At 39.9% G+C, this 18428-nt stretch overlaps 2 protein-coding genes and 1 pseudogene across 10 annotated transcripts in view; 2 read left to right on the forward strand and 1 right to left on the reverse strand.

The window, feature by feature from the left end:
* The window catches only part of LOC138058263 (potassium channel subfamily K member 15-like), a 51697-nt gene extending 49841 nt beyond the window's left edge, over positions 1 to 1856 (forward strand). For 7 of the 9 annotated variants that reach the window (XM_068904179.1, XM_068904181.1, XM_068904177.1 and 4 more), the window contains one exon: positions 13 to 1856. In XM_068904179.1, coding sequence (XP_068760280.1) covers positions 13 to 293 — 281 coding nt within the window. In that variant the 3' untranslated portion in view covers positions 294 to 1856. The remainder of the gene's footprint in view (positions 1 to 12) is intronic. The other 2 variants (XM_068904185.1, XM_068904183.1) reach the window with 2 other exon arrangements.
* The window catches only part of LOC138058262 (conserved oligomeric Golgi complex subunit 5-like), a 42246-nt gene extending 26567 nt beyond the window's left edge, over positions 1 to 15679 (reverse strand). The window contains exons 1-15 of the mRNA XM_068904174.1: positions 15598 to 15679; positions 15378 to 15517; positions 14951 to 15008; positions 14006 to 14060; positions 13481 to 13550; positions 11660 to 11780; positions 11106 to 11143; positions 10239 to 10331; positions 7879 to 8038; positions 6829 to 6947; positions 6089 to 6166; positions 5848 to 5926; positions 4799 to 4985; positions 2920 to 3081; positions 2547 to 2646 (exon numbers count right to left, since the gene is read on the reverse strand). Of these exons, the coding sequence (XP_068760275.1) occupies positions 2547 to 2646; positions 2920 to 3081; positions 4799 to 4985; positions 5848 to 5926; positions 6089 to 6166; positions 6829 to 6947; positions 7879 to 8038; positions 10239 to 10331; positions 11106 to 11143; positions 11660 to 11780; positions 13481 to 13550; positions 14006 to 14060; positions 14951 to 15008; positions 15378 to 15517; positions 15598 to 15664 (1527 nt within the window). The 5' untranslated portion in view covers positions 15665 to 15679. The remainder of the gene's footprint in view (positions 1 to 2546; positions 2647 to 2919; positions 3082 to 4798; positions 4986 to 5847; positions 5927 to 6088; positions 6167 to 6828; positions 6948 to 7878; positions 8039 to 10238; positions 10332 to 11105; positions 11144 to 11659; positions 11781 to 13480; positions 13551 to 14005; positions 14061 to 14950; positions 15009 to 15377; positions 15518 to 15597) is intronic.
* An 808-nt stretch (positions 15680 to 16487) lies between these two features.
* LOC138058271 (dehydrogenase/reductase SDR family member 6-like) overlaps positions 16488 to 18428 on the forward strand; it is a 2353-nt pseudogene continuing 412 nt past the window's right edge.

Here is an 18428-nt window from a genome sequence, read left to right on the forward strand (position 1 = left end):
ATTACTCCTCAGAAACAACTTATGAGGTATCAAGAACGGCACAACGGCAATTGCCAACACCAACGGCAATACTAGCACTGAGAGAAATATCAAAATTGTCCAAATTCTGCCCGTGTACTTCTCTGGTCTTAAAAGACAGTACAAACACCCAGACTCTGAGCGGACATTTGAAACTACCAGACGCAGACAGCAACGCAGTGTCGTTCAGTAACTCTGCGTTTATTCCATGTGCAGAAGAACTGCAATATCCACAGTGTCGCGAAAAGGACAGCTTAGGTGAAGACGATGAATAACTGCGATTGGAAAATGCAGCAATTCCGGGAAAAAAAACATGAAATCAAATGAAATAATGACCAAATGATCAAGACGAAACAAAACTGCGGATGTCCATAAAAATAAAAATTATGGAAAAAGTACTTTAACTAGAACTTAACGAAGACGTAGATTATGTAGTCGTATTGATGACAACTACAAAACGTGGGCTTTTGATAGCTGCCTTCGATCGTCTTGCCGAGAGAACATCGGCAAGGGCGGTTGATGTTATCATAGTTGATAGAGGGGAATGGTTTGGACGCTCGGCAAACATCAAAGGAGCAAACGAAGATGCCAAGATTTAAGTTGGAAAGTTCACGACCGTGCACAATCTTTTGTTTTGCGCCCATACGCTATGCATGAATTACGTAACCAACACGTTTCTATTGGTGAGTTCCTCAGTGCGGAGTAAACAACTATTGTGTTTTGTGCAGGGTCAAGGACAAAAAAGACATACAACAAAGAGAGCTGTCGGGTTTCATAACCATTCCCCTCTATTAACCAAGACGTTATGATAGAAAGAGCAAAAGGGACTGGGGTAGATTCATCCTTGAATAAATACGACGCAGCTTAAACATGTCAAAATGTTGCGTCAGTTTTCACGGGGCTTAAGGAACAGTTTCACAGTTTTGCGCATGTCCAAGCGCTAGCAGTTGTGAATTTAACGGTTAAGTTTTTCACTGAACCAGGTGATGTCCATTTATCACAGAGAGTATCAAAGAAAATACACTGAATGACTGAGGTCCAAATTCGATGGAGGATACTGTGGGTTTACACAGAAAATATCAAATTTAGTTTTGGCCATCGAATTCATCGTACGGGTCGAGCATTTTAATTCTAAGCACGAGGTAAGCAGTAGGTTCATAACACAAAGGAAATGATTGCAAAAGAATTCCAATGAGTAATTCTACTACTATGGCATTGTCTCCGTTTTCTGCATCAGTGCTTTCAACTGTTTCAATTTCAATGGAATTAAATGGACTGACGTGACAGTTTGGCCATGCGTGGAGACGTGAAACTCTCCCTTAAAAAGGTGTGTAAGAAATTTTAACGTGAACTACACTTGATTTTATACACTGGTTAGTGAGTCATCCACTAGATAAAGTTATCCGGTCGCCTTTGAACAACTAAGGCTCGGATTTTAAATGGTAATACGGTGTACAAGAACGCTCCCATATGGGAACGAAAAGCAAAGAGATATGATTGCAATGATAAAACGCAAGGACCTCGCAAGCGAACAGATCAACAGGTGGTAACCTTTGGAACCTTCTTCTCATTCGATTGTAGACTCATTTGATCACCACGAAGCACTGCATCCCACAGGGTTATTTACAAGGTGGATTATGTTTGTCCTACACCGTGCTATCCCGAATCATGAAATGAAACTTTGCGCTGTGTAAGATTAACAGCGAAAAAAAAAAATGTATCCTCGAGCTCACGCAAACGGAAACGAGAAATTGAAGATTACACATACTACCACAGTAAGCTATTAGATAGAAAATAAACGCCCTTAACGCAACAGAGCATCATTTTTTTTTTTTAATGTAAAACAAATTCCGTAACTTTTCATGAAAACTAAAAATTATTCGCTCGGCCATTGGAGATAGATATCCAGCGCTTTTAATGCTAAGAGGTGAATAACTTCCTCAGTATAGTACAAAAGACAACAATTTAATGAGCAGCTAATCGAGCAAAAAGTTGATTACGGTGAACGAAAAGATTATGACAGCCAGGCGCCATTTATTCTAGGTGAAAGGAGTTAATTAACGAGCAAACCGAGCAGCTGCAAAGAAACTTGGCTTTCTATAGCCTTCTCTACAGCTGGTCGGGTTGTTTTGTTAACGGCGATGGTAAATTACACAAACGTAGTTCAAATGTATGAAATTTTATGTATTTTCTATCAGACGCAATTTAGAGTACGCTGTGAGTCACTGGCCTAATGCAGAAAAGTATTATCATCTGTTGGGGTATACAATAATTTCAGTTCACACTAGAAAAATGATGCAAACACTAACTCCAGGACATCCACACTAGTAAGAGCAAACGCAAGTCATGATGCAGGAATCGTTCACACCTGCTTCCGCCGTTACGCACGTGTTTTTAAAAGCGCCGGGTACGCTTTTAGTGTGAACAAACCGGCTGTCCCCTTGACAATGCTTCTGCAATTGTTCTACACCACAAGAGAAAAGAACAAATTCTTTTCGGTTGATCATCAATAATAACAAATGTCTTACCAGTTGTTCGCATTTTGCAGTGTACAGCTGTACTGTCTTGGCTACATTTCTCGCCACTGTTGTTGTCAGACCAATATCCACACTAGCCACGCTCAGCTCACTGCAACGTAAAGAAAGCGATGGGCTTCGATCAAAAAACGTATCCCACAGGCCAAGCAATCAATAACATCATAAGACGATTGGGTTCCCTGTGAACTTACATAACGAAATAACGGCGTTAAAATACTGCAAAGTGACACATAGTAGATAAGTTTGTCATTGACAAAACTGCGTCTTAATTCCGGGAAATAACCGGCGCACAAATCATGGAATGAATTTGTTCAATCGAAACGCACAATACAATTATTCATGAAATTGGAGGGCAAACACTAACCTTCCTATTGTCTTTGCAATGCTGGCCAATTCTTCTTTGGATGGTGGATTACGAGCACCAGAAGGGAACACGAGGTTGATAGGATCAAAGAGTCTTGACAGAGACCTGGACAAGTATGCATTTTCAAACGGAGCGAGGCTGTTCTTCAAGGCTTGTTCTGGACTACGATAAAAGTTCCCGTGAAACGTTCAGTCAAATCACTTGATGCAAACACTACAGAATGTTGCGACTTCGAGGGTACGAGAACAGGGGCAGAGGCGGATCTAGGGAGAGGGTGCAGGGAGTGCGCACTCCCCCTTCCACCCTCCTTCCACCCTCCTCCCCTCCCCCACAGCCTCGACAAAGCGAATGCAGCCGCATTTCGTTAAAGAAGTTTACTCTTTGATAAAACGGCCATTATGATCCACACATGTTAAACTGTGTATTAAAAGCTTCTCACTCTAATTCTTACCGTTGACCACCCAAAGATATTTTTCTCGGCTTAATTTCCAAATCTGAATATAATTTGGCTGGTTTATGAAGAGTATGTGTATGAAAGAAATACATTTGAACAAATAAGAAAGTCAAGAGTTTTAAATTAACGCAGTCAATAAAGTTACTTAAAGGGGCAGTGTCATGCTATTTTAGCCAAACTTCAGACCACTAAAAGACGTCCTTGCATCGATGAAGACCAAAAAATAATGCTGTAGTTTTGTTACCAATAACCATTGAAGTGCACTGAAGCTATTTTTTGCTGTTTGTAGCAAAGGATGGAGAGGATGGAAATGGATTGAAACTTGAAAAAACTGGCCAGTTTTTTCAAGTTTGGAGACAGTCTCTTCAGAAAGACACCAAAAATTAAATACGAATAGCTCTTTGTGCCATAAATATATTTCATATCTTGTCAGTGAGTTGTCAGGAATGTTCCACGTGTTGACTAAAGTACTAATTTAGATTTTTAACCTAAAAACCGCAAATTATGCATGACAGTGCGTAATTGAAGGGAAAGAAAGAGACACTCAGGGTTGAACGGGACTCGAACCCAGGACCTCCACGATACCAGTGCAGTGCTCTTAACCCCTGAGCCGCGCCGTTATCAAAGCAAACTGGAGGTTGGGGCCCGTTTCTCGAAGCTCCGAAATCTCAAGTTGCTTGTTTTGATAGGCTGGTTTTTTAACATGTTTTCAAGATAACAAAAAGCAACATGCTCGTGAAGTTTGACTACTTAAGACATCTCCGTTCTCAAGATACAGAGGGAATTGTGACACCCTAAAAAGGCCACAAAAGTTTCGGGACTTTCGAGAAAAGGGCCCCTAGTCACTTTAAGAGTTCGTAATACACCCAGAGAGGATGTGGTTTCCTTGAGATTTCAACTACATGAGGTCTAATTCATGCCAGTGACTAAAAGCTTGCCTTCTAAGAATACAATCGACCATTTTACTAAGGGAAACAGCTTCGTTGTTAACTGGCACCTCAAGGAACAAAAAGAGAGAATTGCTTTCCCTTTCAGCTCGAAATATGCACTGCCTTCTTTCAGGTCTTCCGGGATAACGACTTTAAACCAATTGCCCCCTCCCAGAACCCCTCTTTTCATACACTCTGTTGCAATTAAAAGATCCCACACACTATCCGTACGGCCTGTCCTATTCTCTCCAGGAAACGTAGTCGGCTTGGGGTGATGTCTCAAAAAAGACTATGTTTTATGAGGCAATCTAAGGCCAAAACAGTCGCAAGTCAAGCAGACCGTACCGAGACCTCGAAGAGGAAGTTGTAGATTAAAAACGGAAGGAGAGTCAGGTTTGGCTGTGCCACAGTCCATTAGTTATATAACAAGTTCCCAAATATGAAAAGTGAACTCAAATAGATTAAGCTATAAAGGGTAAAAAAATCTGCATCGTACCTCCAACCAAAATCGTCATCTGAGCCAAGAAACAGACTAAATGAAGGTTCCATTTGTGACATGAGTGATGCTGCCGGCGCGTTTGATGGGCCCGAGCTAAACTGCTGCAGACGAGACCAGAGATCATTGTAGAGTCGCAACAGCTTCGGATACTCTCCTTCAAAGGCTTGTTTCAAGAAAGTCGAGGCTATGAAATCGAGCAAGAACTCTTAATTACAAACCAACGGTTCCCGAAAAAAAAACTTAAAATATTCAACAAGCCGTTTACAACGCCACCACTAAGACAACTTTGGGAATCATTGCTTTTCGAAATTCTGTTTCAGCGCAAAAACGAGGAAACACTCGTCGAGGAAGCAAAACGTTCCTGAAAAAGATAGAAACGTTTTGCCTACCCGGGGAAAATGTTGCGCGAGGGAAACGTTTCGTGGAGCGGCCATTTTTCCTCTTCTTGCATGCGAGCGTCCTAAACACAAAGGTGAGCTATGAAAGGAGTGGCATCTTACTTACACGCAGATCATTCGTTAACAAAACGTGGAAGGAAATCTGCGAGAAATCTTTAGAAAGACTGTGCAATTTTCCGGGGTTTTTTTTTATTTTATTATTATTTTTTAACAAGACAAATCATTTTTTGCCACGGAGAAAAAAATACTTCAAGGGTTCCATCCATGACTCATGATCGCCATGTTGGATTTTCAGACAATTTCAAACAAAGCCTTCATATCTAAAGGTCTGTTTCTATTGACTTGAAAGATCGAGATGGCTCAGTTACAGAGATTTTGCTCCATCCACCAGTAAATCCTCGTTCAATGAAAATCCATATGAGAAAGCAGGCTAAACCAGAATGTTTAAAACCATAACATTTAAGAAGCGATTTAGATGTACGATTCTTGTTACAATTTTCGCATGCGACTTGCTTACGCCTCGACTACACCGCAAATCCGTGCTCTTGTAAAATGGATGAAAGTCATGACGCACCGTCAGTTGCATGCAAACGTCGTAACCAAAAATTGAATCGTCTAAATCGCCCATGAGTCTTACAAAACACAAACCTTGGGCTGCCTGTGCAAATTCCTGAGTCAATATTGACGTAACTGATTCCCAGAAAGAGGCGATACTATTATTACCATCCTGTGGATAAAAAACCGGCCTTGATTGGATACGAACAACGTAACTTGGAGAAATTGCCCGCAAACAGGTGTCTCTTAAGGGACTGGGGTGGCACGGATACTGAAAGTGAAAGTTGTAGGCGCGGAGTGCATGGCGGGGTTTTGGTAAAACCAAAAAAGGTACCTTTACTAATTCCTCCATAAAGCAAACGTGTGTAACAGGATCGCGTTTCTTCGCTAACACCTTTTGTAGATGGTGTATCTGCAACAGAAAGGCAGACGTTTTATGAGACAATTTCAAACGCACAGATTAAACAAATAATGCAGCTAATATAGGGCTCTTCAAAGATTCTTGAAGGAAAGATATCTCTTCACGAATGTTTTTGATTTTTTTTGTTGTTGGCGAATGTTCCGGCAGTCACTTGAAGAGAAGTTTTTGCTTTGACAACCCATCAGGCTATGAATGGCACATTACCGATGTTCACAAACGACCGCATCGACAATAGAGAGCTTTAGATTCTAGGACGTGAACGACTACGAGTTCGGATTTTCTCATAGAACAACAGCTAGCGCGCGCAAACCAGCGTTATTTTGGCGGGAAAAACGTGATAACGTCATCATTTTTAGTACGTGGTTTTGCAAAAATGTTGTCGTGTCAAACAAGTCACCAACACGATAGCAGTTTTGGCATTTTTCGATCAGCAAAAACGCTCAGTTACCAGCAATAAGAATAACTGAGCAACCTATACTGCTAACAAGGAGTATAAATGTTCTAAGTATTTTCGCTGAAAACAGGTGGTCAAATCTCGTTCAGGCTTTTGAATTTTGGGTCGACGAACGAGCTACAGTAACTAATTTCAATCAAAACAAAGGGCTTTGATGTTGCGGATATGAGGTAAATACGCTTCTAGGCTGACATTGTACCTGGCCACAAGCCGAATAAATGGAGTCCATAAGCTGCTCCATTCTGGTCCACAGAGTTGCTCGCCAAGCTGCAGTGTTGCCTGGAGTAGGCATTGCTGCGCGGCCAGGGCCTCCTGTACCTGATTGAATCAATGCAACACAAGAATTAAGCAGTAGGTATACTTTCATAAGAAACATGAGGTGCTGCCTTCGTGGGGAGTGAAACACGAAAACTGGTTTGGTTTTAGAGCAGTTTTCAAATGACTGTGGCTAGTAATCACGCGATTGCAATTGCTGCGCTTAGTGTGCCCCCCCCCCCCCCCCCCTCCCAAAAAAATCTGCATATGCATTGTTTTCGACTTCTCTTGGGACATTTTCATGTCTCGGGAGAAATTGCAAACAACGGTTATGCAAAGCTTTTGGGTGGTAATAGAGGTGCATTATGGGATTGTGCAAGTAGTGAATTGTTCATTTTGTTGTCATAACCATTAATATTGTTGTAGTCTAACGACGCTTTCCATTTGACAGAAATGACCCGCCAGACCGGGCATTTGAAAGGACTAACTCTACAACACACTTCGAGGAAGATGTATACTCCTCCATCCCAGAAGAATGCGAGGGGTTATGAAGTGTTGCTTCAAAATGTTTGCATTTTCTTTGCAAACTGACGGGTCTGGCTGGTCAGTCATTTGAAAGGGCCTCTTGGGAGTTAAAGGGTCGAAGGCTTTAAGTGCGCATGCTCAAGACGAAAACGAGCTCCTTGTGGCACAATCTCGACCCCAGAGCTCTGAAACAGTGTCTTCTTACTCTTTTCGTGGAGAATGAAAAGCGTCTCTAATTGGTGCATTCATGATAGTACGAGGAGTAAGCAGGTGCCGCAAGGTTCAAATAGTCAATTTTTGGCTGTAAGAACCCTACGGCACATGTTCTCCTCCACAGAGATTCCCAGAGCCTCTTGTCATGCGCAGACATGGCAGCTCTGGTGACGAGAATGCTGTTCGCCCTGGTAATTCTATCTTATCTGAGGGTTCTAAATGTTCTTTGTATTTGAAAGAACAGCTAATTTCTTACCTGTGTTTGGCTGAGCCTGTGACAGCGTAGTAGAATCCAAAGCTTCCTTGACGCTGTTTGTCAAGTTATCTCTCACCGTCTTTACCACTTCATCCAGAGTGTGGATTAACGTGCCAAGATTATAAAACACTTGCAGGGCAGTTGCCACTTGGGTTTGATTCTAAGCCGGCAAAATAACTTCTTTAAAATGTGTCTATCAAGTTGCAAACTAAAGAACCTCTATTTACACGAATTTGGCACGTTAAATTAAAAGCTCAAAGCTTGCAGGCCGTGTATTGAAAGAAACATTTCTTATTTTAAGTGTGAGAGGAAAGCAGTTGGATTAAATAACTGGGTTATGTCAGTTGTTTTTTTTTTTTTTTCGGACAGACCTGGCATACAAATTACAGTGAGGCTGCTTGTCCTATACCTTTCATTTATTGAAAACTAACCGAATAAAAAGGCTTGGTTACTCAGAATGACATCGACTGTCCAAAATGGCATTGCCTGTTTACGGAAAGGAAATTAGCGTCGCCGTCTTAGATCGTAAGGTCCCTAATAATTATGACTTCAATTCGTTCGGGATGGAAAGTGTGTATCGACAGTCCACAAACAAAATTTTCATGAGCAGTGTGGATGTTTGGAGAGAAAATTCAGAATTCATTGTCAGATGCTTGCTTCGTCCCCACAACCTCAAATTTGATCAATTCACGTCGTTGTCAGGGCAAAGAAATGTACAAAAATGTAAAACGCACGTGCGGGGCGTGCAGAGCTATTAGGGAGCTTAAGCACGCCCGTTCTTGAGACGTGGACGGCAACCGGAAGTGAACTGTTCTCCCTTTTAACTTGTCTTTACACAACCACATTTGCATTGCTAAGTATCTTTTCCCCATTAGAGAAGATAAGTATAAAAACCTGGGAGATACCAATGTCCTGGCACGCGAAATGATCGCTTCCGGTTGTCGTCCGCGTCTCAAAAACGCGCGTGCTTAAGCGGGGCGTGCAGAGCTATTAGGGAGCTTAAGCATGCACGTTTTTGAGACGCGGACGACAACCAGAAATGAGCTATTTTCCCTTTAAACATGTTTTCACACAACCATCTTTTCTCCATTAGAGATGATTAATATAAAAATCTGGGAGACACCACTGCCCTGGCGCGCGAAATGTTCTCTTCCGGTTGCCGTTCGCGTCTCAAAAACGCGCGTGCTTAAGCTCCCTAATTTATTAATTAGAGACATTTTGCTTCGCGTATTTTTCTTGCAAAGAAATGTACGAAAATGTAAAATGCACGTGCGGGGTGTGCAGAGCTATGAGAGACATTTAGCTTCACGTATTTTTCGGAAAAAAAACGGAAAACGGCAAACCTCTGAGTGTCTCCAGTTCAAGTTCTGCGATTTACCGCAACGTTTTTCACCTTAAAATTCTATAGAAACTCACTTTAACCCTTTAACTCTTGACTTGACACATTTTGCTGATCATCTGTACATCATTGAGGACGCTGGCTCGGTGGAATTAAAACACGTAAAGTAAACGTGGCGCGTTTTTCCCGCCAAATGCCGAACCTTATGCTGAAGTCTATTTTTTGCCATGCACTACGACAGGAAGACCTTTAGACAGCAATGACCAGAACCAGGTTGCTGACCAGCGGTTTTTGCTAAAACAATGGTTTGCTGGGGGGTGCTCAGTCTCGCGGGCTCAGAAAACATGGCTGAGGTCATTGTTATTTAAGGTTTTTTTACGACAAACGGCAAACCGCTAACCACGGTTTGAAGTTTGCGGACGACTTTAAAAACGCGATCCTAAGTGTCTCTATTTTGGAAGTGAAAACGGCACTACATTACTTCGATGGGTGAATATTTTTTTTCTCAGTAAAGAAAAATTTGAGGTTAGGGGCACGTTAGATTGTTTCAATGACTGCGATGATCGCAGTGCGATCATATTTGTCTTTAAAAAATCGTGGCATATCTGCAGTTCAATGAATTCATTGTATGCATGAGACTGTGTACAATCTTTATTCACTAAAGCCCTGTGCAAACGGACGCAACATTGTTGGCCAACATTGGTCCAACATTGTTGGGTGTTACATGTTGCGTCCGTTTGCACACCCTGTTGCATGCTATTGCATGCTGTTGCATGTTGTTGCATGTTGTTGCATGTTGATGCATGTTGTTGGGAACTGTTGCACAAGTTTGAAACTTGTCAACTTTTGAGCCAACAACTCCCAACACTTCTTTTGTTCCGTGATCGCCGCAGTGTAAAGCAACAATGTTAGGAGTTGCTGCGCCTGTTTGCACGTGGCTTAAGATTGCGATATTAAAGATAAAATTATCAATGATAAATGTCATCGGAGAAACAAACCTCGAGGGATAAAAAAATCACACCTGCGTTTCCAATCCCTGAGAAAGCATTTTTTGTGCTTGACTCTCAACTTCCCTTTTGGCCTTAGCCACAACCTTCAAGTCACTTTCAACAGCCTAAATTGTAATAGAGAAAAGTTAAAAATCGATAAGTTCCTTTTCACCTTTAATCTGCAAGCAACCTACCGGTACATGTACACATGAACATACAGGAACAAGTGAAAAGGGAGTGCTGTTGCTAGCATTTAAAATAATTTCCAGGAAGTGAATACAAGGGAATATCTTGTCTTAACAGGATAAAAGACTTCACTACCATAAACAAAAGAACTACAAGAAAACGAGATTCAGATCTTCCAAAATCAGAAGTTATCGCCAAGCAGCTTTTTGAAAGTGAAAACGTTGCATGTCTTTGCCTTTCAAGAACAATACTTTACGATAACAAAATCCAACTTTCGATCACGTTTTTAATCCACATAATCTCGCCATGCTAACATGGCAGACTGACAGTGTGGATTGAAACCATACTTAATAATATTACCTGTGGTTTCAATCCACAATTACATGTATATGGAGATGGTTATGAAACTCAACATGTTTCCTTGTTTTATGTTTTTTGTTCGCCATGTACAAACCACACCTTTTTTCTAAAAACCGCCAATCAAAAGTCTTTGCAAATTCCTCTTTATCTAGAAAAGGAACCATCTGAGGGGAAATGCTTCCCGACTGCTAGAATGGTTTACTCTGTAAATAGCAATGGTAAACTCAAAGCTTCCATGGTGCCGAAAAACACAGCATCAAAATAACCAAACTGCAAGAGCAATTCAGAAAAGGGTACTTGGCTTTCGTTTTTTGGCAAATTTTCAGTATTGTTCACTGAAAAACCTCTCTAACCTGGATACCAGACAGATCTGTTCCTTGGACAAGATAATCTAAAACAAGAGTTTGAAAACAAGAAAAAATAATCACGGAAAATAAAATAAAATAAAACTTTCCACATTTACAGGTTCACACTGACTCAACAAAGGCCTCAGTTATTTAGGGGCTGGATAACTTTATCCAGTGTGGATACGTCAATATCTCACAGTTTCAATCCATGCAAAGGTAACAGTATTTGTTATTTGTTGTGCACAGCTGTAATATGCACATTTGTACGCTCATCCAGGTAAAAGCATGTATGAAATGGGAAGTACTCATATAATTTACACTCTGGATAGAGACTTACCTATTGAATTAAGTTATCTGGCTTTTGATTAACAAAGGCCAGGAAAATAACAGTGACTCGTAGGATACTCTAGGGATCTCTTTTTAATTTACCAGCATATGTACTCTGCAAAAGCGTTGTATAATTTTTTGGGGAAAAATGTATTATGTAATATGAACGTCCAAGATCTTTCAGCGCTAACTCCATCCATGGAAACACCCCCTATAGAAGGTCAACAACCCACCCAATTCACTGAGGCTCTGTGCTGCTTTTGTAATCTCTCGTGCTCCTCCCTGCAGTTGAGTTTGAAGTCGCTTGGTGAGATAAATAACTCTTATGACTCTCCTTAAAATGTCACAGGCTTCCTATTTAAAACAAAATTAATTTCATATATGATTGAGTTAGGACACACTTGTGCTTCATCGCATGCAAACAATAAAAGATTATTTAGAAAATAGTAGGGGGTAATGATACATGTACAGTACTGATAGTGAACGAACTGATACATGTATATGAAATGAATCATATATTGAACTGTGGATGTGAAATCAAGTGAAGCCATGATCCTCGCAGTTACGGGTGCAATTTAAGCAATTGGGTAGAGAAGCCTAAAGAATTCAGGACTTCAATGGGGTTTGAACCTATGACCTTACGATACCGCTGCGATCGGAGCTGGTCATTTGTGGATTCAAAAGTTCCCTTGATGAATGAATCAATGAATCGCAAGGTCATGGGTTCAAACCCCACTGAAGTCCTGAATTTTTCAGGCTTCTCTACACAATTGCTAAAATTCATTCATAACTGCGAGGCACATACTAAGTTTTACACGATAATGAAAGCGATAACAAGAACAACAACGATAACAATAATAATCATAAAATTACAATTTCCTTGATTGTGATTGGTTCAAAAACCTTTTATTTTCCTCTAATTCACTTGCCCAGTTGTTATTGGACAGTTTGTTATCACACAGTTTCATAAGCCAATCACATTTAAAGTTCTAGTTTAAATCAACCAATCACATTCAAAGTTGTAGTTTAAATCAACCAATCACAACCTTGGTTTCAATCACCATAGAAACAGTGAACAGACTCCTAAATTGGGGTTTTCTTTCTTTCTTTAAGAGTGACATTAAACAATTTACGCCTCCTTTGTCAGTCTTCTAATGCAAATTTTCCCTTTCTTTCATACCTTGGCTCTTCTTCTTTTCTCGGAAATTGTAATTTTCATGATTAATTTCGTCTGTAATCATACTCGCTATGAACAAATCGAACTCCAACTACGCGGTCGTACCATTTTGTTATCTCTCATATGATTACAGACACCACTTAGCCCTATTACCATTATTAATCAGTATTTCATCCCAAGTTGCAGTTTAGTGAACGAATGACAGGTGAGTCTCGTCATCCTTGGAGACCTAAAGGCAGTTCGTGGGGCACAAGAGAAGTGTAAACTCATGACGAAACAAAATGGCAACGAAAAGAGTATAACTGTTACAGTATGGAACAGAAAGGAGATCCCTGGGCTCTACTAGCCATTCTATGTTTGTTTGTTTTTTCGTCTACTTCACTCAGAGAAGTTAGCTACTGTGTTCCCTAAAATGGGCCATTTCCGAGTTCATGTCTGCCTCCTCTTCAAAGCAAGTCCAAGTGCGAAGTTTTTCTTCTGAAAATTAGTATTCATTCATATGTAAAGTAGAAGTACCGGTATTCACCATCACAAGAACTTCGCACTTACACTGTAGACTCGCTTTGAAGAGAAGGCAGCCACAAACTCGGAAATGGCCCATTAAAGACAGATTCTTTCAAATCTACGATTAAAATTCACCTTGGTGATGACAACAGGTGGTTACTCTACCCAAACCAGCTGACAACTTCAGAATGATTTTATTGATACCCTTACATGTATTAGTAAGGCAAAAGTGTGAAAATGGGTATAAAAATTATGTCCTCCCTTGTTTTCCCAAAGTGAAATATCTATGACCATTCACTTGCTTTAAGGCTCGTTCTTGAAATTCCGGAAGCGTTACAAATCGGAATGACAGTCTATAATTATAGTACATCACCTGTAATCTGCGCAGTTGAGCTGTCCTTGTCATTATCTTAAAATATGGCTCAACAATATGCTGCTGTATTCTAGATTGAAAAAAAAAACCAATGTGCAAGACTTCTTAAAAACTGGATGAATGTCATTTTACATGTACTACAAGTGGACCAATTAGTTACTACAAATATTATTGATTGTGTTTGATTGAGTTATATCCCAGTACATGTGTGTTGAATGTAGACAATGCAAAACAAATACAATACTCTACTGGCATAAATTCCCTATGTCAATGGTTTCTACAGCTAATGTTCATCCTTTTGCCATTGTTTTTTCCCAAAAAAAAGGAACTATCAGCAAAGGAAATGCCAACACATAGGACCTAAACAAACCTAGGGATTAAATTACCAGGTAGTCTAGTGCTAGATCTATGTAACATGTACATAGTTTCATGCAGCTTCACTCAAAAAGGTATGAAGAAATGAAAAAATCTTGAACATACATGTAAATTACAAAGAAAGAGGAAGTTACTAGCAATGATAAATACCTTTCAACAGAAGCCTTAAGAGAATTTATTCTGGTTTGCATCATTTGAAGAACACCTTGAAAAAAATTTAAGATATAACGGTAATTATTTTTAAATTATCAAGAAAAACCTAACATCAACAAAAACAACAACAACATTGCACAACACTTTATTTTACACAATTCCTTCTTCACAATTCAACAAATGTATGATAAACTAAATATGAGGATACATAACATTACAATGCATCAATGGCAAAAACTAGTGTATGAAGGCTAAAAACCGTGAGGTTATCTAGTTAGCCTCCATCTCATTGAAGTTGCAATCAGTCTTTGCAGAAGATGAGGGACAATAATTACTAGAAAAAGGCCAGGGAAAATAATTTTGATAATTATGGAGTAAGCAAAAGTGTTGAGATCTTTAATCTTGCCGAGATTGAGATTGTTTGTTTGCCAGTATTTGTTGTTATAAGAGAAAGACATGACAGAGTGCCTACGACCAGTGAGTATGTTTCCAGAAAGACAGTTCGGTTTATATGGTATCAGAAACCCGGCCATGAGGGTTGAAACGTGTAACGCACATTCACAGCTTCCGAATATTCAGTGTGAACTGATTGGTTGAATGTTTCAGTGCTAAGTACCATGTTTGGAAACCCCTCGCTCTTGTTGTTCCAAATATGATACTTAGCAAATTGAATATTCAGAAGCTTGTTTCCCAGCACACAAGGGGCCGTTACACGTTTCAACCCTTATGGGTTTCTGATGGTATTTAACTAAATCATACAAAATCCAAGGCTAGGGTCATATTGGCCACCTAGTTGTACCTCTCTTAACTCATTGACTCCTAGGAGAGAAGCTTAATAGATTCTACTCTGTCTAACACCAGAAGTCATTTTACTTGTCAATGGGAAGGGGAGGGGGGAGTCAATAGGTTAACCCTAAGTTTCTCTTGCTTAATATACAATACCCTCAAGTGTCTCAATTCCTGTTGCTTGTTGCAAAAGATCCTCATGATGTTCAACAACCTACAAGAAAGAAAAGAATCATTCTTGGTTCAGAAACCTGCACAACCTAACGATGATGTGAACCAAACAAGACAACTACTGTAACTAAGGCTTACTAGATGAAAAAACATAAAGAGATTGGCAAGGTAGAACCTACAACCATCCACCGAAAATGTACTCAATGTACTCACATAAAAACTGACAACTGCACCATTGGATACTCTAAGGGATTTAACCAGAGAGCCCTCATTTTTGTGTTCCCATTTCCTTATAATTATTAGGACCTCTTTAAAAAGTAATCTTAAACCTGACTACTCCTTTTAATTCGATTAATGTAATTGCTATCCAAGAGTTACTTTAATAAGACTAAGATCGATAACCACCACAAACCTGGCTATGTAATTCTTTGTCCAATAAATTTATTCCATCTGCCAACCTGGCAAGAGCTTCGCTGATCGCTCTTCCCTGGATAATATTGTTCGCGTATACTCTGTCATCAAATTCCTCCTCTAAAAATTGCTTAAAAGTTTCTGAAAGTATTAGGCATATCGATTAGGTCATTAAATTTTGCGATTAACGAACGGAAGAACAGATCAAACTTCAGACGTACCGTCATTTTGAAGAACTTTCTCCAAATTAGCGTCCATTTTGAGAGTGTAGCCGCTGATAAAAGGCATCGCGACCGCAGAAACGCGTCATCTAGCGATGATAGAAGCGGTGCGGTGCTGTGCGGTGACACTCGATCCACTGTTCAACAAATGTTAAGCAGTTTGTCGTGCCATGTTGAATGATGAAATATGCCATTCAACAACGTACAACATTTGTGTTGAGCAACAAACGTTGCAGGATGTTGAACTGTTGTGTCATGGGCGTGATTTGTTCTCTTCTCTCGGACAGAGACATAATTTTTATAAGGCTCCAATTTACTAAAATTAATATTTATCACATAAAATTCAAGCTGTCTAAAAGGTTAAAAGATTAAAAATATATATAATGCTGCAATTTTGGTCATTTATTTATTTATTTATTTATTTATTTATTTATTTATTTATTTATTTCATCAAATATAAGTTGTCTGCATGAAAGGCTCAATAAGATTGTTGTAAACACCCGCAAGGGTAGGACCCTAAATTCACAAATTTAACCAGGAAATAGGGAGGTTTGAGGTTCCACGCTTACAAAAGACTCGTAAACTGCGACAATGAAGGTACACCGAAATTGATATTTTAAAAATCGATCTCTTTAAGTTTCCTGTTTTGATATCAGTGGAATTTTTTGAAATTAAAATAATCCCAAAATTGTGGGTGCTTTCCATTAGGCCAAAATTCTCGGCAATTCCGATCAGAAGTCAAATGGAAAGATAGGTTTTCGGTTTGGTCCGACCGGAATTATTCGCACCACCTCTCAAGTAGTCTACTTTGCAGCCGTGTTTCGAGAGAGCGTTGCGTGACATCCCGAAAGACCTCAAGAGGTGGACCAGTCTATTTACCAGTCTCGTTCCACGTGTCCACTACAGTTACGAGATAATCATGGCGCCCGGAAGGTTGCAAGGAAAAGAAATTCTTGTAACTGCAGCAGCACAAGGAATAGGTCGCTCTGTGTGCGAAGCATTTGCTGAAGAAGGCGCTAATGTGCTCGCGACCGATATCAATGCCGAAAAGCTCGCAGAATTGGACGCAATCGAAGGAATACGAACGAAAGTTTTAAGTGTGACAGACTACGATGCGACCAAAGTTGGACGTTCTTTTTAACTGCGCCGGGATAGTTCACAATGGAACCATCTTAGACTGTGAAGAGAAAGGTAAAGTTAATTGTAAACAAAAATTTTAGTTTCTAAAGAAACTGTGGTACTGCGTCGGTGGGAGATTGAAACAGAAATTTAATTTATCAACCGAGTTGATAAAGGTCGAATAGCCACCGTGAAAGATTTGTCAAGTTAATTGTAGTTCAATTTTGTGATATCATAGACTTTTAGCTGTCGGGGTTGAAATAAATACTGGACTTGCGATCACGGCAATAAAACTCCTCTAGATTCCTAAAACTGTCAAGAGAGACAGAATTTTGTCACTATTTCATTTCGGTGGAAAAGGGGCGTGTGACGTCACAGCAGCAATCAGGTAAGGGGGCATTTATATGAGACTGGGACGAACTCAGACTGGTAAGAACTTGCACCGGTATGAATTTTTTGCAACCGTGTACATGAAACCGGGAGGAAATGATATGTTTTGTCAAGTAAATAGCATACAATGTATATCGCTGACCTAAAAGCATACAAGCTTGAAATTTCTGAACCCGGTCTGAGATTTGTTGGCATTTACATGAGAATGGTACAAACTCAGACCAGTACAAGAATTTCTCGTCTCGGTTGCTGGACCGACTGGTCTGAGTTCATTGTAAAGCTGGTCTCATGCAAATGCATAAAAAGAAATGTATGGAGGCCGAAACGAACTCCTCCTGATCTGAGTTCATCTCGGGCTCATAGAAATACCCCCTAACACACAAATCAGGAGTTGGAGGACATTCACAGAATTTAAGCTGGATTGGACTAGTGCTACCAGAATGTATTGCTTTGGACAAGATAAATGCAAAGTGTTGGTTGCTTCCTTAAAATTCAAGGGCAGGTTGTACATGCATAAAAACAATATTGTCTGCAAGTGCAACATCAAAGATTTAATGGTGATAATTTGTAATTCAAAGCCTGAGCAAAAGCATTTAAACTGTTTCCTTTAAAACTCATATAGACTTAAAAGGCCCTCAATGCACTGCATAAAATTATATAATTATTGTATGTGTGACTTGGTAAAATAAGGTCAAAGTAAAATAATTTTTGCACAATAATTGCCTCGGCAATGCACCTCACCTAACAATTTCTTTTTTTTTTTTTTTTTTTAAGACTGGACCTCTCCTTGGACATTAATGTGAAGAGTATGTATCGCATGATTCGAGAGTTCCTTCCAGTTATGCTATCACAGCAGAGTGGATTGGTCATCAACATGGCATCTTGTGCTTCAAGCCTCAAAGGAATACCAAATCGATTTGTCTACAGTGCTACAAAGGGAGCTGTTATTGCATTAACAAAAGCCCTTGCTGCTGATTTCACTTCCAGTGGTATCCCCACACATGCCATTTGTCCAGCAACGGTTGATACCCCTTCGCTGAGAGATCACATCAACAGTGCTCCAGATCCTGAGGAAGCTATGAAAAAGTTCCTTGCACGACAGAAACAGGGTCGTCTTGGAACTCCACAGGAGATTGCTAAGTTAGCTGTATTTCTTGCATCAGATGAGGCTCCTTACATGACAGGGTGTGAACTCATTATTGACGGTGGATGGATGTTAGGTTAGTTTAAGAATTATGTAATGCAGTGTTTTTGTCCTCAGTCAAGCAAAATATGTCTCATGTTATTGTTATTCTTGATCAGCAATTAATAATTTAATTTTT

The sequence above is a fragment of the Montipora capricornis genome, chromosome 7 (assembly GCF_036669925.1).
Source record: "Montipora capricornis isolate CH-2021 chromosome 7, ASM3666992v2, whole genome shotgun sequence".
In the NCBI taxonomy this organism is placed as follows: Eukaryota; Metazoa; Cnidaria; class Anthozoa; order Scleractinia; family Acroporidae; genus Montipora; species Montipora capricornis.